The 24,282-nt window shown below is 34.0% G+C and overlaps 1 protein-coding gene and 1 long non-coding RNA gene across 3 annotated transcripts; one reads left to right on the top strand and one right to left on the bottom strand.

Annotated features, from left to right (window-relative positions):
- LOC127069624 (neurogenic protein big brain) lies at positions 1 to 23,688 on the top strand. The gene is made up of 4 exons (XM_051006809.1): positions 1 to 1,066; positions 2,013 to 2,139; positions 19,744 to 19,951; positions 20,734 to 23,688. Exons 1-4 carry the CDS (start codon positions 757 to 759, stop codon positions 21,904 to 21,906), a joined length of 1,818 nt encoding a protein of 605 aa, XP_050862766.1. The 5' UTR covers positions 1 to 756; the 3' UTR covers positions 21,907 to 23,688.
- Positions 942 to 23,960, bottom strand: LOC127069625 (uncharacterized). Of its 2 annotated transcripts, none has more exons than XR_007783636.1 (5): positions 23,759 to 23,960; positions 2,011 to 2,131; positions 1,450 to 1,593; positions 1,241 to 1,357; positions 942 to 1,087 (listed from the first exon to the last, which is right to left on the bottom strand). It is a non-coding gene; the product is annotated as an uncharacterized LOC127069625 (long non-coding RNA). The 2 variants fall into 2 exon arrangements; XR_007783637.1 differs by lacking the exon at positions 23,759 to 23,960 and adding an exon at positions 20,710 to 20,806.
- Positions 23,961 to 24,282: the final 322 nt, after the last annotated feature.

Raw genomic sequence — 24,282 nt, 5'->3', positions numbered from 1 at the left:
ATGCATAATTTACATTAATAAATACTCAAAAGAAAAAAAAATGAAAGAGAAAAAAGGGAAAGAGAAAAAAGAAGATTATCAACTTCGAAAGATTCGAATTTCTCGACGAACATACAGAATGCAAGTTGCAGCCACCAGATGCACCGGTGATCATCGTACGACCGTTGTGAGAGGGTGGGGGCGGTACAGTGGGGGTGCTCGCGCACTCCGGGGCCCACTTGTTCTTCAGAGCGCGATCGGCTTGTCACTCGAGAGCGCGTTGCCGTTGTGGCAACATCGGCCACCTTCGTCTCTCTTCCTCTTCCTCGTTTATTTTCGAGAAAGGGAATCGTCATCCATATATATATATATATATATATATATATACATATAATATATATAAAAGAAAGTAAACAAACAAAGAGAAGACACGCGTAAAACGAAGTTTTTCGCGAACGTATCATCGCGGTGATAATCGTCGTTTCTCGAGGAATGTGACATTTTAAAAGAATTATGAAAAAACACGCTACAATAGTACGATAAATTTATTGTGAACGAATTTTCTTTCGAGATCTATCTTACATCGAGATAAAACTAAAGAAGATAAAACTTGTGTCTATTTTTATGATCTTTCGATGTGATTGTTTCGAACTGATAAATGAAGCAAAAGGATAATTAAGATCGATAATTTGACGGGATATATAAAAATAGAAAACTGATAAAGAAGAGAAAAGAATTCTTCTACACGATAATTTGAAAGAAACGAAATTTGAAAATATGACGACGGAATCATTGCCACGCGAAATGGACGCGCACATCGTGAATCTTTTGACGAGACTTTCCAATATCAGAGAGAACAATCCTGATTTATCCGAAAGAAGGATACCAATGTCAACCGAGGCGCGAAGTTTAGAACTTTGGAGGGCGGTCGCGGTCGAGTGCCTCGCAACTTTCCTCTTCGGCTTGGTTGTATCCGGAGCAGCCTCTTCTACCGCAGTCTCCGGAAGCGGACTCTCCATCCTGGCGACCGCAATTGCTTCCGGTTTCGCTGTCTCAGCGATCTATCTCATCTTTGGCCATGTTAGCGGTGAGACGATCTTTCTTTTTCCTTCAATAAAAATTTTAATTTTTAATTGTCGATTTTTATATTTATTTTTTAATTTCAATTCAATCGAATCAATTAAAAATATGAAATTCTCGTCTGAAATCTCAAGAAAAAAGAAAAGAAAGAAAAAAGATACATTGGCGAAAGTTAATATACCTTTTTTTCTTTTTCTATTTCAAAACGAACATCTCGTTTCGCAAATGGTCTCTTTACCCCTCGTTTTAGAGGCACTTGTGGTCGGCCCTCGCAGTCCCTCTCGATTAGCTCGTTAACCTATTACATAGCAAACCGTGTATATATCTGTATATATACATGTACGTTTATATATGTATGCATTATACATACATATATACGTAGATACTTACGCGTAACTCGTTCATTCGAAGGCATGTGGGCACATTCAATTTACGTTTCTTCACTTACACGCTCGCGATAGATGAGCACGAGTATCTCGAATGTCTCTTTGTGGTCGTCTCGTTAGAAATTTCCAAACGTGTTGGTGTTTATCCCTTAAACAAAGAAAGTAATTAATCAACGAATTAAAATCGCCTACGTTACTTCCTTGTCTTTCTTTCATTTTTATTTAACATTCGGTTTTCTCTGATAAAAATTTGTTTCTCTTTATACTTATATCGTTACATTCTATGTATACGTGCGTTTCCAATTCATTTACCTATCCAATGGAATTTTTTATTATTAATCTTTTTTTATCAAACTTATACAATATTTATTACAAATATTATTTATATATATATACGATGAATTAAAAATAATGAAGTATATCAAATATATGAATTTGTTTGATATTTCTGAACTTTTTATGAAATCGACGACTGATATTCGATATATTTGAATCATAAATATGAAAAATAAAAAATTAAAATATATATATATATGTATATTTATTTCGTATATTTTTCACTTACAGGAGCACACGTAAATCCTGCCGTATCAATATCCTTTTCCTTATGTCGTCGTATCTCACCGTTACGCGCAGCTCTTTACATAGCAGCTCAATGTGGTGGAGGTATAGCAGGAGCTGCGATGCTGTACGGGTAAGTTATTTATTTAAATAGATCTTACTGATTTATCAAACTCTATCCTCGTTAAATCATACTAAATTATACAAGTATCCGACGTTCGAGAGACGTCACTATATTTTTCTTTCGTCGCTACTTTCTCAATCCTGAACGAAAAAAGAAAAAAAGAAGACAAAACTTCTAATCGAATGGAAGAATCAAATCGATTTTTAATATAACAGCAAAGAAACAAAAAACAAAAAGAAAAAGAGAGCGAGAGAGAAGAAAAAACTAACGAATCTTCGATTCTTCAAAATAAAAAAAAAAGAATAAGTCGAATTGAATTAATTCCTTTCCTCTTTTCTTTTTTTTTTCTCTCTCTCTCTAATAATAAAAGAAAAGAGGAAAAGACGAAGAAGGAGGGAATTAAATTTTTCTTCGATTCTTAAAAAAAAAAAAAAAGAAAGAAAGGGGTAAAAAAAAAACGTATAGAAGAAGAAACGGTTTAGTAGAAAAAACTTTCGTGTAATCGTTCACAAAGTATAAGAGAACTTCCGTGAAGAATGAGATGCACTGCGACAAGGGGGCAGCTGCTAGATATGGAATCCGAGAAGCACGGAGGCATGTGGTTGAACCCCCCGAAACTCCTCTGCCTTTTCTTCGAGAAAAACAGGCACCGCTGCCTCCACCGCCGCCGCCGACTGGCGTCCTTTGCACGAGCAGGTTTCACGCGCGAATCTCTCTCTCTCTCTCTCTCTCTCTCTTTCTGTTTCTCTTTCTCTCTCTCTCTCTCTCTCTCTCTTTCTTCTTTGTGTCGAATCTTACGAGCAAAACGAACGCGACTTCGTTGCTAATACTTTGATCCTACTTTTCTTTTTTTCATTCTTTTCTCTTTCTCTCTCTCTCTCTCTCTCTCTCTCTCTCTCTCTCTCTCTCTCTCTCTCTCTCTCTCTCTCTCTCTTTTGCTATCTTTCTTTCTTTCTTTCTTTCTTTCTTTCTTTCTTTTTTTTTTTAATTCTTTCCTTTTTATTACATACAAAGAGGGAGATCTACGATAAGAGCCTAAACTTTCTTAGCCGTTCTTTGTTAACTCTTTTTTAAATTTGACACTTGTCCTTACGTTTAATGTTAAGTAGGAGAATCGACAAGACGTTTCTGTACGTGACAGTCGAACTAAGGACACAATTCCAAGAATTTCACATAATCCGACATATCACGTAGACCAAACAGAGAGAGAGAGAGAGAGAGAGAGAGAGAGAGAGAGAAAGAGAGAGAGAGAATTTGAGTTATGGGATATCATGCGTAAATACACCTTCTTATATACAGGGTGTTTCGTTAATAAAACATCCAACTTTGATAATACATTTTACTAGAATAATTGTAGAGAATAAAAAGTATTTTAATAAATAACGAATGAAAAGTAAATAATCTCCGAAATTTTGCAATAACGTAGATGAAGTAATAATTCTTTCAATAATCCGCAAACAATTCAAATTACATATTAAGCACGTGTTTTTAAAGTAACTTATTCAATTTAAGAGACACGAACTTTATGGTGTCGTATTATAAACTGTCAACCTTGTTAAATGGATCTCTGTTAAGAAGTTCCTTGAAAAAGTTACTTTTAAATTAGAATACTGACTTTCAATAAATTAGAAATTATATTTCTGTATAAACTGCGGGAAAGTGTATAAATTTGAAGGACTTGAATTCCCCAAGATGAAATCTTACTAGATTAGAAAGACCTAGTTCATAAAAAAAAAAAAAAAAAAAAAGAAAGAAAACATTTGTGGGTTTATATTAATTTTTAGAAGACATAATTTTCTTCCTACAATTAAAGTATGATACATTTAAAAAGTTGAACACGTTTTGTAACGATAAACAGCCTGTATAGAATATTATTAACTTCTTGCAATTAGGAGGACACAATTTAAAAGTTAGACACCTTTTCTTAACGCAATGACTTATACTTGGAAAAGAAAGTACGCATTTAAAAAATGTATGTAACAAACAAATTTTTAAAAGTTAGATCTCCTTTTTTTAAACTGATATCCTACACACACATACATATATAAAGTTAAACGATAAAAAAGAGAAGAAGTTCGAGGGAATGAACGAACGTGTCGAGAAGGGTAGAACGATGAAATCGCAAGGGCACGTGTTCATGATAGAAGAAGAAGAAGAAGAAGAAAAAATAATAATAAAGAGAAAGAAACAAGGAAGAAAAGATGGCTTGATCCACGATACCAATACATACATATGTAAGTACATACATAACAGTGCGAAGAGGCGGAGGAATCTGTCGATTTCTTTCTGCACACGATGGTGTATTCTCTACGTTGCTAAAGATATCGAATATGGCCCATAGCTTTAAGCGTGCGCGCCAACAGTGCACGTGCCTCGATATTGCCTGAAGACTTAAGAGAGAAAAAGAGAAAGAGAAAGAGAGACAGACAGAAAGAAGAAAGAAAAATAAAAAGAGAGTGAGAGAGATGCATCGCTGGACCAAAATGAAGGAAGAGAAGGAACGAATCGAGCTGAACGAGAAGCCCTTTTTATCGAGGACAAGAAGGAACAGGAAGAAGAGATAGAAGGAGACAGATAGACAGACAGTCGGTCAGAAAGAGAGAAAGAAGAGAGATAGAGAGAGAGATTGAGGGAGAACGAGAGAGAGAGAGAGAGAGAGAGAAAAAGAGAAAGGAGCATCACGTAGGAATGAAAGAGGATGGATATATAGAAGAGGCAGAAAAAGGCACGCGTAATTGGCAGGCGAGGGAGAAGCTCGAGAAGGTGAGCACCTGCCCGGACTCGAAGGAGAGCCCTGTGGTGGGCCACCGCCTCGCAGCTGCCGCAGATGTTTCGTGGACCAAAAAAGATCACTTGGAAGGTAGTAGAAGGAGAAGAAGAAGAAGGAGGAGTAAGAGAGAAAGAGGAGGAGAAGGAAAACGAAGGAAGAGGAGGAGGTGTATGTAGAGAGGGAGGATCAAGCGATAGATAGAGAGAGAGAGAGAGAGAGTGAGATGGTATGCTCTTATAGTAAAGACGAGGATAATAATGTGAATGCTTATGCTTGCCGAAGCCTGGGACAAGGTTCAGGATGCGATCGAGAGATCGGCTCGTTCGAAGGAGGACATGCCGTGATCCAACGGCAGATGTTTCCATAGCCAAGCTGAGATCATTGTCCTCGTCGATACCGACCATCTTCTTCTTCTTCTTCTTCTTCTTCTTCTTCGTCTTCTTCTTCTTCTTCTTCTTTTTCTTCTTTTTTTTCGTTTTTTCTCTCTCATCCATTTTCTCGCTTCAATTCGATTTAATCGCATCGAACAAAACGCATCCTGCTCGAATTATCGAGTCTTTCTTTAGGAAAATCTCTATCTTGATTATATCAGTTCGGTTGTTCTCTTTTTACGAGATATATATATATATATTGTATGCACGTTCAATGTTTTTTATCTATATAAGAGAAATAAATGAAACAAATCTTTGGAGTATTTATCGATTTTTTTGACTGAAGATTTGATTTGACTTTTCTTTTTTCTTTTTTTTTTTCTTTTGCTTTTCTTTTCTTTTTTTTTTAATCCTATAAAAAACAGAACGTACGATTTAAACACATATGTGTGCGTGTGTGTGTATTAATTATTATATTATATTTATAGTAATCGACTCTCTCTTTCTTTTTCTTTTGTATTCTCTAAAAAATGAAACGTATTATGTATATGAAATTTTTATGATTATAAATATTCTAAAATAATTTTGTTAATTATTGAACTATTTTACTCTACATATATTTAAATTGATTAGAATTTATTATAGGTTAAAATAATTAAATAGAAATATTTCGAATGAAATACTCTACATTGTATTTTAAAATAATCAATAGTACCTGTCCCACATAAGGGTTCGATACATACATACATACACACACACACATATATACACACACACATACATAACATGATCCCACGTATCGTCGATGATCGTCACTCTTACAGAAGGATCCTACCCTTCTCCTCGCTCCACCCCAATCGTGAATTCGTCGAGTACCCGACTTAAATTTCATCGATATCTCTAATAGTAAGTAAAGTAGAAGCACCCCTCTACTATACACTATAGATTCTACCCCATTGCTACTATCTCCCCATTAAATTTTTAAATCACATTCTATTTAAAAAAAGAAAGAAAAAAGGAAAAAGAAGAAGAAAGAAAGAAAGAAAGAAAGAAAAAAAGAGTACATTGTTTATTTGTCAGAGTAACTAAAAACCGATCGAAAAAATAAAAGAGAATTTTTTTTTTCAGTTATCTACAGTGAATAACGTCGAAGAACGTTCATTCCTTTTTCTTTCTTCTCTTTTCTTTTTGTCCTTTTTTATTTTGACATCCCCTCAATCATCCGAGACAAGTAGTACAAGTAGTCCACTTTCGCACGAATATCAAATCAAAGACGATGCGGGTATCGTTGATTGAAAAACAGAATAATAATAATACTAATAATAATAATCGTAATCGTAATCGTAATCAAGGGACAGTGCCATTTCGAAAAATAACGTTTCATTGACTATCGTCCGAAGGCGCCCAGTCGTCCTTAGCATTTCACCATATGACCGCACAAAGAGGTAACAAGTGCGCGATATGTACCGAAATAATAATCTAACAATACTCTAGTTAACCGAACCAGCCACAAAACTCGTCTTCCCCTTCGTCCGAAGGGATGTCTCAGGGGATGTTTCGCCCTTCTGTAAAAAAAAAGGATCGTATCCTACTGTGAGAAAGAGAGAGAGAGAGATAGAGATAGATAGGTAGACAGATAGAGAGAGGGATAGAAGCAGGAAGAAATGGATAACGTGTGAGAGTCAAAGAGAGAAAAAGAGAGAGAGAGAGAGAGAGAGATAAAGAGGGTTGCATCTGTTACGACTCTGTCAGCCAACAGAGGTGTGTGTCTGTGTAAAACACGCTTCGTATCGTTTCTCGATAAGGGGTAGGGATAAGTATACGCAACCCCATTGTGTAACTCCCATCTCAACTACTCTCTCTCACTCTCTCTCTCTCTCTCTCTCTCTCTCTCTCTCTCTCTCTCTCTCTCTTTCTCTTTCTATCTTCCTCTCTTTCTCTAAAGAATCGTTTTTTGGTCAGTTCCACCTAGCACGAAGGGTATAAATATAAAAAATGGCTAGATAAATCGCAAATCAAACTAATACTCCAGGGGAAAAGGATAGCGAGAAAGAGAGAGAAAGAGAGAAGGTAGTAAAGAGAGGTAGCAAAAACCGCATGGGAGGTATATAAAAAAATAAGGGTTTAAGTGTCCGTGAAAAATTTACTGTCACTTCTTCATTAGATGAACTTACAGGATTTTTCCATTATCCTCTTATCATTATTTCTCTTTTTATTCGACATACCGAACTACATAGCAATGGCCTAGTTCGAATATATTTTCTTTCCTTTCCTTTTCTTTTCTTTTTTTCTTCTTTTCTTTTCTTTTCTTTTTCTTCCTTCCTTTTCTTTTTTTTCATTTTTACTCTTTTTCGTTCCTAAAACACGGAACAGCAACACTTTATTTCTATTCCGAAGAGAGTGATTGGATGCATCCTATCGGTTTTTCTTATTTTTTTTTCCTTTTCATTTTTTTTTTTTTTTTTTTTTACCAAACGTTGAAACACGTAGATAGTTCTCTGGAACGTTGGATGAATTTTATCGTCATGTTTCGCTGTTATTTTATGTCCAAGCTGTTTCTAATCCGGTAATGCGCTTGGGCGGAATTGAATTTTTCTTGAACTTCGCGTACGAGGGATTTTCAGAACGTTTTCCTTTTTTATTTCGTATGAATTTTCCTAGAACGAAAAATTAATTTCGAAGAAACTTTATTCGCAATAAGAAGAGAAAGTTGCAGTGGCAACAATTGGAGAAAAGATAGGAAATAAATCCATTTGTCAAAGAGGGTTTGCCACCACGAACACCGAAGGAAACAGCTGTGAGGAAGCAGGTGTGTCGTGACGTCAGTCAACGACACACGCAGTGCGCGTGGCCAACCGGACGTCCTCGGATGTGAAATATTTTTGACACGGGTCTTTCCATTTTAGAAAAGTCAAAAATCTCCGGTATATGCACGTGCAAGAAATATTTCTTTTATTTTCATTTTATTTCTCTTTCATCCTCTATTTGGATCCTTTATTTTTCTTCTCCATTTCGCAAGATATCACTCCGATAATTTTTCATAATTTTCATCAATTAACTAAGATTCTATTTGCCAGCTAAAAGGATTACGTTAATAATTATTTATCAATACAAATGTAGCTTAAACGCTGATATGAAAAAGCAGTAAAAAGAAAGATATATATACATATACATATACACAGTTAGGATACACAGTATTGATATCGATTGTGATAAGAATAAATCGAATTTAATATAAGATTAGTTTCTTCGAATCGAACGATTTTGTAGTATCGCGCAAAGAGAATTTTACGTGGAACTTTTGATATCAAAGATTTGTAAGACTCCAGTCGAACATTTTATAGATGACCATGAAAGTGTCAGACTATCTTGTATACATTTCTTCTTAGTGTGGCTTAATACTACCGCGTGTAAAAAAAAAAAGAGAGAAAAAAGAAAGAAAAGAGAAGTAACTTTCGAAAGGAAGTAAGATTCAAGAGAGGGAGATGAGAGCAATATCTACCTTATCTCAAAAGCTCCGATATTGACTTCTTAATCCATGCTACTCGCGAGACGAATGATCCTTCCAATTTCTTTTGGAATTTCTATCGAACAAACTTACATTTTATATATGCATATATACATATATGAATAGAGTATATATATAGATTTATATATAAAAAACATAAGTTATATATTATATATATAATATCAAATATATTACAGTTTTTCTCAAATTTATATATATATGTATATATTCCATATAGAATGCAAGTTTGTTTGATAAAAATTTCAAATACATACATATATATACTTTGATAAAAAATTGTACTCCATAATACCGTAATAATCGTGTATTTTATAAAATATAGAAAATAACTTTTTTGATCCTCTCTCTTTCTCTCTCTTTCTCGTTAAACCTGAATTCCCTTAGAAACGATCTTCCGAAAAATATCTGACATAAAAGCCAGGTGGGTCAGGTAGAATCGTTTCAGTGAAAAAATGCTTTACCTGCCTTGGAACACCTTTTACGGGATGTTCACAAAGCACCGTACTTATGGCACACGCGATTCCGTCCTTTTACGAGCGGCAAAGGCTCGATGCAACAATGTTCCGGTAACAGTATTTCAACGACTTCAACGACTACAATATTCAAAATAATATCTTACGGCTGAGTTCTTTGCGTTCGCGTCCTCATTCTCGTGGTCCATCCTTTGATAAAAATAAATTTGAGAGAAAAAAGAGAAAAAAGAAAGAGAGAGAGAGAGAGAGAGAGAGAGAAACAGAAGGGAAGAGAAAAAGAGAAAGAGAGAGAATAAAAACTATCTACCTCGAAACATGTGGCCCTTCGTTCTTTTTTACGCGTAGCCCGAAAAACTGTCGATAAACCGTCGAGCTATTACAAAGTACATAGAAAAATTCTTGAAACCAATTAAAATACTTTACACTGAAAAAATAAACGCTTGATTTCTTCAAACTGAATTCGCGTCTTTTTAAATCTCTTTCTAATTGTCCGTGACGATAAGAACGATAATTTGAAACATACGTAAGAAGATATATAATTTTATTTATAAGACGGGTCCAAAGTTTCTTCGTAATTTTTTAAAATTTAATTACACTTTTTCAGCTAATTTTTCTTTTCTGTCTTCTCTTTCTCTTTTTCCCTTCTTTTTTTTTTTTCTTTACAAATCGTAAAAATTCCTATACTCGTAATTTCACGATTAGAAACAAAAAAAAAATAAAATAAAAAGAAATTAATCTCGATAAAAAGTAATCGATGTTTAAGTATTACATCGGAACTATTAATCCTGAACTTGTGAAAAAAGCCATTTCGTTTATAAACTGAATTCGTCTTGCCTTTTATAAAAGAAAAAAAAAAAGAATTGCATGCCGATAGTTTATAAGACGATACGAAGAACTTAAGAAGTGCGAAGAGTAACATATACGAGTACTTTACATCGATCGTGGAGGTATTTGTTGTTTGTAGATTTAAACCCAAGCAAAATGTGAGAAAGCAATCTGAAAGATTTAATAAACAAGAGAAGACGTGAGAATGTTTACACAGACTTTTCTAAACACAGATCGTAAAAATTTGTTAGAGGTATCTAATACAGAGATATATACCTCACTGATGGTTGATGATAGAACGTGATTAAAATAAAAAACATGTATATGTTTATAGAAGTACATACTTTTTGATCACGATCTATGTTTATATCAAAAGATCCTTCTCTATTTATCGATCAAATAATGATCGAAGGATGTACGTAGAAACTCATCCTCTCTCTCTCTCTCTCTCTCTTTTTCATCGATAGATATCTACCGACAGTGTCGATCTTGAATACGAAAGAAAAGAAAAGACCTCGAGTTTGTAAAGAAGGGGTCGACTGAAGTTAAACCAAACTGAACAGGATGCCAACAGATGGTCGAATAACCACGTGTTCGTTCTCTCAAGAACCTTTCCTCCTCGTTCCTTTGCCCATAGGGTTGCTCCATTAAATGCACACGCGTGTGCATCAGGTTCCATAGCGCTTTGCTATTACCCTTTGAAATTATATTTCGTGGCTATGCGTTGAGAGGATGATATACGTATATATCGATGCAAATTTCAAAATCGAAAATAACTAGGAAAAATAACGTAGGATGGATGTCGATGATTTTAATATGGATTTTTAATTTTTAATTGTTCATATAATTATTATGTTATTATTACGAACTTCATAATGCATTTAACTCGTCATTGATAGTTACTTGTATTAATATGATCGAAGATTTAATAAGATAATATAAAGAAGAAAAATTACAAGCAAAAAGAAAGATATATATATATATATAAGAAATTAAATCTTGAACGAAGAGAAATTATCTTGAAGTCGATAAAACATTTGTAAATAATTATCTTCATAGCATTATCCTCGTAAGCGTGTCAGTCGTAAAAAGAAAAAGAAAAAAAAAAAAAGAAGAAGAAGAAAAAAGAAAGAAATATCGATGCGTATGACGCGTTAGAAAGACGGAAAAACATCTGCCGATTTTTGGATGGTATCCCTCGATGCTCCCGAAAGAAAAATCATTTACAGGGAGCTAAGGTTCCTTTGTAACGGCGACTTTCGGATACGTAGAACACGAAAGGACCACGGAGGATTTCTTTTGTGCAACATGTGGCCGGCACGTGTTTTCTCCTATAGGGTAAGAGAAGGAGAAAGAGAAGAACGAGAAAGAGAGGGATAAAGAGAAGTATAGACACACGGCGCACGATTTCTACAGGATCTTTATAAGATGGAATCTTTGACGATATGTCCTGGACCAACTACGGTATTCTGTATATACCTGAAAGGTCGATGATACTACTCTCGTAAATGGTTTATCCGTTATTTCTATAAGTCGACCAATTTTATACATTATCGACTTTATACATTATTAATAATGTTATAATAGATATAATTATTTTTTTTCTTTCTTTTTTTTGTATCATTATATTAATTTCTGTAATTAACATTCGTCTTTATTTATCTATTAATTGATCACGATTTACAATACTTTCCATTTTATAACAGTAGTAGTAATATAATACTAGTAATAATCTTTTTTCAATTATGCAAAACATAATTGCGCGACCGGATAAATCACTCTGGTTCTTCCTATGAGAACTCTCGATTTTCTCTCTCTCTCCCTTTCCCTCCTTCTTAAGACGAAACGCAAATATAAATCTCCCATACAAGGAACTAAGCGAGACAATCAATGTGAACACATATACACACTAGCCTGTACATGAACTTTAACGTAGTAGTAAAACGAAAACGTGTACGCACTTCCTGTCCCGTCTCTCTTTTCATAGTCTTTTTCTCATTCAGTAAAAGAGGGTGGGATTTCGATTCTCCCTGTAATCCTGCTCGATCCTTGCAAAAGAAATCCTGTGCTTTGTCAGAGACTAGCTCTCTCTCTCTCTCTCTCTCTCTCTCTCTCTCATTTCTTTATACTATCTTTCTTTCTTTTTCTATCTTATTCTCTCTTTCTCTCTTCTTCCCTCTCTTCCTTATTTTTTAATTCTATCTTTCTTTATCTTTCTCTCTTATTTTCTCTCTCTCTCTCTTTCTTCGGATTTCTTGGGACTTTTCTAAAGAACCTTACCTTGTACCTTCTCTCGGCGACACGCACGCAAGTTCTTGGAAAACAAGAAAAGCAGAAAATGGTTAAGCGTCAAAGCTAAGTAACTCTCACGAAGGTCAGCTGGCGCAAAGTGAAAAGAAGAAAAGAGTAGGAAGAGGAGAGGAAAGAATAAAAATAGTGGCCCTTCGATGATTTCACAGTCGAATATGAACGTCCGAGAGGATGTGGGATACTTGTTTCCCACGACACCGTTTATCCGATCGCCCGCAATTTTACTCACGTTGTGTGCGCATCCACTACGAATTATGTAATTTCCCTTTTCGTGCGGCCCGTTCATGGGGTCCGTGCGGCCGTATAAATGCATAAGATTCGAGAGGAGGATGCAAACGCAACGTTTTCTCACTTATCCCTTCATCTTCTTACACGGATAATAAGGGATGAGGGGGCGGAATGGATACGAAGATGAAAAAAGTTTCATTGAAGGGAACTTCGTATTTCGTGATATAATAATACTCTTTGTTTCTTTTTATTTTTATTTATCTATTCAGTTTTTTAATTAATTTTCTTTTTTATTTTTAGAATAATCTATCAAGATGAAAACTCATCAGATCTTTTTTTACCTTCATATCCAAATAGATACGTGTAATATCCATCTGTTGAAATATTCGAAGCGAAGATAAACTTTTCTCTCTCTTCTCTTTTCTTTTCTTTTTTTTTTTTTGTTTCTTTTGTTCTTTTTTCCTTTCATAGAAACATAGTACTTTCTTTGAGAAAGACGAATAATTTTTTTTCTTAGAACGAGAAAAGTACTTACTCTGAAACGTCAAATAAGTTTAATAGACCTATTTATTTTAAATGCTTTAAAAAAGTTAATATCACTGAAATCTCTTTTACGGATAACTTATCAATCTTTCTTTTAGGACTATTTATAAACTACTTCGAACTTTTCATTGAAGATTTATACGTATTATGTTTATCGAGCAGTAAAATAATGTTGTTAATTTTCTTCTTTTTTTTTTTTTTTCTTAATGGAAATAATTTTTTAACCGAAATAAGTTTTGCTCTTTCGATCGACTCTTTGAATATTTTTTATTCGATTCGGTACTTAGATAACAACCGTATCATCATAATTGTATTTCATTCAAAGCACTCTCTTTCAAATGCCTCGAAGGGTCTCAAGAATGCTTATCTCTATGGAATGTGAGATATAAGCGTTCGTGGTATTCCAAGGCTCGATTGAGTCCTGAAAAATGAACACTCTTTATACTATTTCTCGAATCATCAACCGATCCAATAACATAGAAATCACGATTGTAAGCCGAGTTATTGCTTCCATTCTAAGAAAACAAAAAAAGAAAAAAAATCGTGAAGTAATAATAATAAATTAATATACAAAAATAAATTTAACAATAAAATAAAGTTATAATATAATAATTTCCCGTTAAATAATTTGTAGTCAAGTTAAAAGAAAAACTAATAAAAACGAATTGAAAAAAACTAATAAATAATTTTTATTCGAGTTAAAAAAAAAACGAACTAAAAAGAACTAATAAAAAATTAAAAGAACCATTTGGAAATAAAAAAAAAAAGGATACGCGATAAAGAGTAAATATCACTGGGTGTGGTTAAGCATCGTAACAAAATGCATTTTCTTTTATTTCCTTTTCTGGGTCCATCGGTCCATCGAGAAGAGGAAACTTAATCTTGCGTGCACTTGACTCGAGAGGATCGAGGATCGTGTACAACCTGTGCTCCATTTTCGCGATTCACACGAAGGGTGAATCTAACCCTCCCGACTCTTGTAACCCCCGAAGGACACGATGCGTGCCGTTTTAAATAAATTTCAATCGTAGTAACGCTCGCTCTTCTCACTCGACTACTACTATTACTACTTCTACTACTACACTTCTCTTTCGAGTTTAACGAGCTATTGATACTCCCGTTTCGTTTCGTTTCGTTTACTAGACCGCATGGACCACATCGATGAGATTCGTTCACCCCTCGTCTATCGTCAACGATGAACGACGATGACGATGATAGGAGAGATATTTGGGGGTTGAAATCGAAACTAGACCAAACCGAAAGCACACATGTTTAAGCACACGTTTAGTACACTTACTACGATATATATGTACATATATGTATACGGTCACTATTATAAAATCTTTTTCTACGATGACGATGGGAAAGTTACGTTCGTCCGGCAGCTTTGTGAGAAAGTTCAGATGGTGAAGGTCGAAGGGCCGAGCAGAAAATTGGCTTTTATGCTTCACCGAAACGGGGTCGGTGAGCGTCTCGACGACACCCGCGAAGGACACACTCGGAAGTTGTTTTCTTTTGGATATAAGTATATACGTATGCGATTATGTTCGATAGAGTTGCCAAAGTTCTGTTAATACTTTAAATATTTTATGCTTTTTTATTTCCTATTTCCTAGATTTTTATTCACGTGAATATTGAAAATTTCAGATTTCATTTTAAGACATTATTATTATTATTATTATATGTGCATATAACAACATACTACACTAACAATACGTATTAGATATTTTTATCTTCGAATAAGAAATTAATACTTAATTTCGTAGGATAGTTACATGACTTCTAAAAAAAGAATAAAACCTACGAAATAATGTAATCTTTTGTCCCATTAATAATGATATCTTAATTAGTCCACCGTTCGTCATTTCTTTACTTTATCTTTTTCCCTCCTACCCCTATCTCTACATCCCTTTCTTTTTATCTTGCAAGTATTTATCGCAATTTTGACGACGTATATACCTAAGACTTTCGTGTTCACTCTACCGTTCGGTATTTGCAATGGCAAACATATAATTTCGCGTGGGAACTACACGTAATAAGTCGATAAACCGTTCCATGGTAAAAAAAAAAAAAGAGAATAAAATCTTTTCTTTGTAACGAGTCGTTAAAAGTAGTCTGTTACAGGTAGGTTACGGTCAGTGGTTTTTATCGCTCGGTTGTTGTTGTTGTTATTGTTTTTATTGTTGTTGAAAGAGATTGAAATTAGCACGGCTATTGTCTTGGAACATAATATACTATGGTATGGTTGTGATGATGAGGGAGAGAGGGGTGAGATTGAAATTCACGTTCACAGGGTCTCTTGTGTCAAGTGCACGGAAGATTAAACTTCCTGTCGTTGCAATGTCGCTTCGGTGGCTCCGATTTCATCGACCACTCTCTTTCCCTCTCTTTCTTTCTTTCTTTCTTTCTTTCTTTCTTTCTTTCTTTCTTTCTTTCTTCTTCTTTCTCTGTCTTTCTTTCTCGCTTTCTTTCTATTTCTGTCTTGTTCTTTTTTATTATAGGACAAATTTACGCTCGACGAGAGAAAACAGAAATTTTGTTGCTCGAATGAAAAAATTAAATGACTTCGTCTAGAAAATCGACGATTAAAAAACAAAACGAAAGACACTTCTTTTTCGAATGATCTAACAAAACTAATCGAGAATAAATATTCTTAGCTATACTGCTTTTCACGCTGTTACTAAAGTATAGATATTTGTTTTTCTTTTTCTCACGATCTGCATATATATATACATGTGTGTATGAGTATAGAGATACATATAGCATATATTTCAAATATAATATATCTCGTTCGAGAAATTAAAAAATTTTACTTAAAAAATGAACGATTCAAAAACAGACTCCTTTTTCTTTAATAATTCAATAATTTAGTTGAATTATTTTGTTGACTATTTCAATCGAGGATACACATTTTCCTAGATGCACCGCTTTTTACACTTACTAAAGAATTTTTTTCTTTTTCTTCTTTTTTTCTTTCCCCTTTTTTACGATCTGCATAATATATATACATATATACATATGTACGTCCATACACATATATATATATATGCACATAGTACATACTTTATGGAAGGAATGGGTCAGAATAAAAGGCGTCTGTCTATGCCGTTGGTCGCGGTGTGTGTCTACTCTAGGCAGGTAAAAAAGCGTTCTCTTTCTGTCTGCGAATAAAAATAGGGCCCTTGAAAGGGACGAAAATGTAACACAAAGTCGGCCTAGGGTTTACTAAATGAACGAGAAAAATTAAAAGACCGCTTCCACAATAGTACCGTGATACGACGATACTATTATCATCTTGCAAATACATATATGCATTTCGATGCATAAGAAATTTTCCCTTACATTTTTAACACGTAATATATGGAGATTTGTCGATATTATATGCGTGAAGAGACGCCTTTAAACATGCACGATATACTTCGTCGTTATTAATCACTTGCATAACGATTACTTTCGACTCGTTGTTTGACCCAGTTCAATCTTCTTCCAGTAATTCCAAAGAATGGAAAGTACAAACCTCGAGTATTAATCCACATTTTAAAAAGTTTCAACCGAAAGAATTTCAACCAAAAGAATTTTTTGACTCTCATATTTATCTCCTCGATGGAAAAATTCGTGAAATCCGTTTATCGCGAAAATAATTTCGTTATAAAACAATGGAGTATCTCTTTAAAAAAGATACCGTTTAAAGCCGAAAGTTAAAGCTAATTCCATCCAGGCAAATTAACGCTAATAATGATTAACTCCTCCCCTTTATCCTCTCGCTCTTTCCCTTCTTTCTTTTTCATCACGAATAAAAAAAAAATAAAAAAACAAAGAAAACGTGCAACAAACACTAGCTTTCCGTGAAATTTCGTCATGCGTGAGAAATTCGCATGGGAAAAGTTTTTCCAAGCGTTACTTGTCTGAAAGAGAAAACGAAACAAAAAAAGAAGAGAAAGAGATAAAAAATAATAATAATAATACTAATAGAGGAAACAAACAAACAAACAAAAAGCTGAGAAATCCGCTTATCACGTAGGGACACGCGAGTCGATGAGAGAAAAAATCTTCAAAAGCTTTTCTTCTTCTCCTTCTCCATCTCCTCTCTCTCTTTCTCTCTCTCTCTCTCTCTCTCTCTCTATCTATCTATCTATCTATCTATGTATTTATCTCTCTCTCTCTCTCTCTCTCGTTCTCTTATTCCCTCTTTCCTATAGAGAACTACAACCATCTACATTGACGCAGTTGATCCCAATTGTGCGGTCATGATCTGCATTTCTCGTTTCATCAATTCGCTCGAATCGAGAGAGGCGCGAGACCCTTCGAGGGGACAGTTTTCATTAGCATACACGACTTGAATAAGGGGGAGAAAACGTTAGAATATTGCACGCGACTAACATAAGACTAGGGGAGAATAGGGTCCAATGGACGGACACTTGTTTTCAGATTAAAAACTATGTATTTAGATAGAGATTTATCGTCAACGGTATGAATACTTCCAAGAATTTTATTCACGCCTTTCGAAGAAAAAGGGATCGATAAAATTTTGAAATATATGTTAACTCGATTGAATTCCGATGTTTAGAACGATTAGAATAAAAGTTCAATATAATTTATCATCGATTATGTCGTAGACTTTTAAGAATTTTCAAATGCCCGTCTTAGATAGATAATTCTAATGGAAATTAGATCGTAATGTGATGCATTTAAAATATATAATTAAATCGAAGTAAAGCAAATAATTAGAAAATAATTTGTAAATTATTAATAATAATTAAATCTGTACAAGCTTAAAGTATATAATTAAATCGGAAAAGTCGAATTAATTAATAGTAATGATATAAAAATTGGATGAAAACATATACAATGTATATATGATTAAATTTCAATAGCAAACAATTAACAAATAGTAGTAAGTACATGTTAGGAGTATTAGCAGAGTGGCTCTTTCGATTACTCGTATGAAACGTATTACGAACACCGTTGGATTATGGACAAAGTTCTGGAGAAAGGGAGAGACAGACGACGACACTGGAGATGCGATTATGGTAATTTCATCGAAACTCAAGGAGGTTCTTGGCTTGAGAAACGCGATTCCATAGTCTACGTTCTATACATGTTTAAGCAGCTTGAGTGAAATAGATTGGAAGTTGGTGACAAGATATGCGAAGAGGGAAGGATCAAAACTCTCTCTCTCTCTTTCTTTTTCTCTCTTTTTCTCTCTTTCTTTCTTTCTTTCTTTCTTTCTTTCTCTGTCTTATTAATAGAACGAATAAATAAATAAAGAAAAAAAGATTTTTTCTTATACTACTTACTATGCTATACTACTATACTATTATATTATTATATCACTATTACTACTATATTACTTTTTTCTTATACTTTTTCTTATATTCTAACGCTATAACTATTTCTTCGTGGCTATGTAAAAATAAATCAAGAACAAATAAAATCAAATTGAAATAGATATGTGAGTTCAAAGTTACATGGTTTTATTGGGGTAGAAAAGAAAAAAGAAAAAAATAAATAAAAGAAATTGTACAGAATATAATATTGCAAAAACAAAAACTACAGAACAATTTGATCATTAATTTCAATGTAGAAAAAAACAGACATTTCAATTATTCTAATATCCGATTTAAAAAGGATTCGACTGATGGAATAAACAAAGATGATAGATAATTTAATCGAAAAAAGAAAGAGAAAAGAAAAACGAATCTGCATGAATCTCAATAAGGGAATCGAAGGGTCCAACTCCGGGTCACGTCGTTACGACCCCGTATGATTATATAGACTGAGAAAATTGACGGGTTTTCACGCGCCATGATGGAAAAATGAGAAAGAGATAGAGAATGGATAGGATGAAGGCCAAGGGGGCTAGATGATGCACCAGCTAATATAAACATTATACCATTGGGACGGATTTACATCAGCAGGAGGCTTTTATTAGAGGGTCCAACGCGTTTTATATATATAAAAATCATTGTATATTATATCACGTGGTCATGTAACTTATACATACTATCATAACTCTTAACTATCATAGATGCCATATGTGAGAATAGAATAGTTATAGAATCGGATCGATAGTTGGTATATCTTTTTATAGAAAATATTTCGCATAAATCCAAATAGATTTTTATAGATTTTTATAAATTTCTATTCTATATAGAGTATTGTTAATTACATGGATACATATATTTCGATGATATAAGAAAAAAAAGAATCGTTACATCGGTATAATATAATTTACAAAGTAAAATCAAAATTCATAAACGAAGTAATCGTTTAATGAAATAATAATTAATAAAATTTGATGTAATTAATTAATTTTATTTATGTAAAATGAATTAAATGAATAAAAAAGGACGAACGTGTGAATATTTTTCTTTCGTTCTTTTTTTTTTTTTTTCTTTTTTTGTTCTTTTTTCATTTTTTTTAAATACCGATCAAATTGACACACGTAAGAAATATAGGTCGCGAGAGAGAGAGAGACAGTTTTATTGTTAATTAAGAAGTAATAATTTTTTTTTTATTGATAGAGAAAAATATGTTAATAAGCGAAAATTCATTTGCTTTCAGCGTTACAACACCCGCGAATACGCAAACGTTAACATCACCCGGACGTATCAGCGGACCTATCGAAAGACTTTTAGTCGAATTGGCACTTTCGGTTCTTATCGTTTTGGCCCACTTTGCTGCGGAGACATCAAGGTCTTTATCCATTGGAATCTCCTCGAAGTCAGCCGGCGTTTTGGGTGCTGCATATACAGCTGCAACTCTCGTTTCGGTAAGCAACTTTTGTTTTGTTTTGTTTGTGCGTGTATGTATATATATATATATTTTTTTCTGTTTAATACGAGTAAGATATCATCGACAGTACATATATTATTCGATAAATGGTAAAGAGAAATTTTTCGAATCGTTACGTGACCTTATTTTATCCGAATGATGTATGAAATGATAATTACATGATATTAAAAAATAAAAAAAGAATCGATCATGCATCAGAATTGATATAATTATCCATAATATATATATATATATAAATTTAATATATATCTACTATTAAGTCGCGTGAATATATCGCACGAATGCACTAAAGTATGTACTAAAGTATCTGAAAATAGGACATTCTTTCTCTCTTTCTTCCGTAACCAGTCTATCAAAAATTTCTCTCCCCGAACGTCTTTCGAATCGGTGCGACGTCCGCGTCTCTTGAGAGCACCTGCCGTGACTGCTACAGGAGCAACAGAGAAAGACTAGGAGAACTTGATCCCGGTCCCACCTGCTCCGGAACGAGTGTACAATGAACCTCTACGATCCAAAGAATACCGAAACTACCATGCACATATTAAATACCAACTTTCGTTATAAAAAAAAAAAAAAAGGGAAAAAAAAAGATAGAGATAGAGATAGAAATAAAAAAAAAAAAACGTAAGAAAAAAATAGAGAGATGTTGCAACACTTCAAAGTTTCCTTCGTTATTTCTTCTTTTTCTTTTTTTAATTGTGAAATTTACTGAAATGTTAATGTATTATAACTTACATTATCTTTACCGTTTAATTACAGAGTCCGTTCGTGAATCCAGCACGTGCTTTGGGGCCTGCTTTTGTAATGAATCGTTGGGAGAATCATTGGGTTTATTGGGTCGGTCCGATATCAGGTGGTGCCGTCGCGGCATTGCTTCACGAATACGTTCTCAGTCCGAGAAGATCGAGAGATTCTCGCGAGATGGACGACGGTGATAATTCATCGATGAGATCGGACGAGGACACTTACGATGACTTGGACAAACCAAGCGGGCCAAAGTTTCCAGGAGCTTATGCTACCTATCGTCCAGTCGCCGGTGCCTCCTCTTCGATCTACAGTGCACCACCGACGGCTTTGGAACGCGTAGAATCGATCTACGGGGGCACCAAGTCTCTCTATTGCAAATCTCCACCTCTAACAAGAGCGAATCTGAATCGTTCGCAAAGCGTTTACGCTAAATCGACGTCCGGTCCACGGGACGGTTTGATGATACCGAAACCAGGTCCACTTGTACCAGCTCAAAGTCTTTATCCTATGAGAATAGGACAATCCTCAACTCAGAATGCAGGAAGGGATGGGCAACAACCGGTAACTGGTCCCAATCAATCATCCCAAAATCACAACAGTACCAATCAAAACATGCAGAATCAATTGCAACAATGTACGCAGAGTATATACGGCATTAGAGGAATATCGACGAGTCTGAGTACGCGGGAGAATGGAATTTATGGTATGTCGACGGGATCTAGTATATATGCTAGAGCACCTGTACCACCACCGAGTAGTCAAAGCTCGCATCAATCTGGACAGAGTCAATCCTCTACGCAAGGTCATCAACAGCAGCAACAACAACAACAGCAGCAGCAGCAGCAACAACAACAACAACAACAACAACAATCTCAGCAACAGCAACAGCAACAACATCCAAATGGCACACTCTCAACCAATTCTGACAACGCAGCAAATTCGAGGAGACCCGAAAGCATGTACGGTCATGTATCAAGACGTAGCGATGATTCTGCTTATGGTAGCTATCAAGGTTCGACCAGAGGAAATTATGGTAAAGTTCCTGGTCCATCTGGACCACCTAATGGACCACCTGGACCACCTCAATATCGTGATCAAGGTAGACCCAGTCCAGCAGGGCCTCTTCAACAAAACCAGAATCAACAAAGTAACTTCCAAAGGAATTCACCGAATCCTCTTTATTGATCTTCCATGACCGCTAGCATTTCTGTACCGGATAAAGCCTATTGGAATCTACGAGCTGAACGTGCCATTTTATAAAACGCGCTCGCAATCCTACAAATACGAGATATTGGGCCCCAGTACGGTTTATGCGAAAAACATTACCGATAATCGATTTTTCAACGAAATTTTTCAAGACTTTCTATTTTTGTTTTTCTGTTTTTTTTTGTTTTACTTTTTTTTCGTTTTGTTTCTTTTTTCCTTCTATGCTAATCGATCGTGATCGATCAATTGATTATGAATGATCTGTATAATCGTATCGACAATCGAATCTTTTTAGAAATTTGTTTAAGTATGTACAATTCGTATGTATAATTCTATTCGATTTCGTATAATCAAGTTCTGTACAATAGTCCTATCCTTTCGACAGAATATTATCATCACGATGTTACTGATATTTCTTTTTTTTTTTTATATATAATAATGATCTTACGTCGAGATCTTGAATTAAACATTCAAGAAACATACGGATTTTGCAATTCGAATTCAAATTTTTTGCAAATCAAATTCACCCGTTTGCAAATCAAGTGTTTGTAATGAATATTTTTTTTATGTTTACTAAGCTTTAATAATAACAGATATAATCAATTTATAATATTGCAACGCATTGTCAAAATCTAACAGTATTGTTATCAATCATAGATTAAATTATTAGTAATCGTAAGAAAAAGAAACTAGCACGATGACATTGAATGAATTTGTTTAGCAAAAGGGTGAATTTGAAGTGCAATACCTGTTATTTAGTCCAATATACGTAAAAATATCTATAATACATCTAATATGTATATTTTCCCGATAAAATACAACTTCGTTAATATCGTAATTATTTAAAAATGGAACGATAGAAGAATATCGTGTACAACGAAGTTTCACACGCTAAGAATGAAATATTTAAAATGTTCATGGAAATAAGAACTCTTCTAGAAATAACACATGCAGATAGATGTTGTTACATTATCGTATTTATCATAGATATTTAACGATATGAAATCTCGAGAAACGTTTGAAAAATAAAAATAATTACGATCGATCGCGTCAAACGATTTCTATCGCGAATCGATTTCTATCGATTTATATAGAATAAGTAACGTTTACGTGTAAATACTATTAAATTAAGCGAACTTAAAATATTAAAATTAAGCACGACTTTGATCAATCATAATTTCTCGACAATGAATCTCGTCACAAGACTGATTTTTCAGACATTTCTTACGCATCTCGTGAAAGAAAGAAAGAAGAATCTTTGCAAGTAAATACTATATATGAAGAACTTGAATGGAATATAAAAGAACAAAAAAAAAAGAACAAATATATACGTGTGTATATATATATATATATACACACACGTATACATATCATACAAATATACATATACATACATATATATATATATATGTATGCATCGTAAGAATAAATACATTGACATCGTCATAAATTCTTATTATTAAATAATAAGTAGCCAACTTTTTACACTTACCACCGATAAACAAATAATACATAAGTTGCGTCTTTTAGTTACGATTATAAGAAGCTTTAGAAAGCTATTACGATACTTGTACATATACGTCATTTGTATTTATTATTTTGTATGTACTAAGTATATATATATAACACATATACATATATATACGCGTTATATGTATATATCTATATGTATATACATATATATACTTTTCCAACATTGTTATATAATTATGTGTATCTACGCATAATATATCAAAAGATGACAATAAATGTGCTGCGAAAGCGAAATTATGATAGTTGTTTGTTAGTTTTCCGAATAAATCTCTATGTAAAAAGATTTCAATCAACTTACATTTTTTTCGATGATAGGTTAGCAATTCATTTTTGTAACGAAGAAATTCATTCCAAGGATTGAAAATACGTATCTTCGAAATCGTTGAGTTGTAGAATACACAAATATTAAAACGTTTGATTAACGAAAAGAAAAAAAAAGCGAAACAAAACAAAGACACAACTTATAAATGTATTACTGCACCGTGAGTTTGAAAGTATAGTTCGCGCGCGTTCGTCAATTTAACGTTATGCAAACTTCACGATCGTAACACACGTGCATACAGCACCGCCTAGAATCGAGCGACCAATGAGCGTGCAGATTTTAGCCCGCCGAACGAGAAGTATTACGCTTTCAACCAATCATCTTCGAGCTCGACATCGCTTTCACCACGGTCGCAAATCTAGCATATTAAAAATATCACCGACATTTTCTTTCTTACGTTCTTCTCTCTATCATATAATTACGATATTAAAATGATAATCGTAAATTCGAATAATTCGTACGTAGTTATGAAACAAGGGAAAGAAAAAAAGAATTTAACA

The sequence above is a fragment of the Vespula vulgaris genome, chromosome 16 (genome assembly GCF_905475345.1).
Source record: "Vespula vulgaris chromosome 16, iyVesVulg1.1, whole genome shotgun sequence".
Lineage (NCBI taxonomy): Eukaryota > Metazoa > Arthropoda > Insecta > Hymenoptera > Vespidae > Vespula > Vespula vulgaris.
The sequence above is the reverse complement of the archived record's forward strand: the minus strand, read 5'-3'. Positions and strand labels throughout refer to the sequence as shown.

Bases quoted from the DNA above. Each gene is read 5' to 3' on its own strand.
- LOC127069624 (XM_051006809.1), top strand. From the start codon at position 757: ATGACGACGGAATCATTGCCACGCGAAATGGACGCGCACATCGTGAAT. The intron at 2,140-19,743 runs GTAAGTTATTTA...ATTTGCTTTCAG, and splicing joins GGAGCTGCGATGCTGTACGG to CGTTACAACACCCGCGAATA. The intron at 19,952-20,733 runs GTAAGCAACTTT...GTTTAATTACAG, and splicing joins CAGCTGCAACTCTCGTTTCG to AGTCCGTTCGTGAATCCAGC.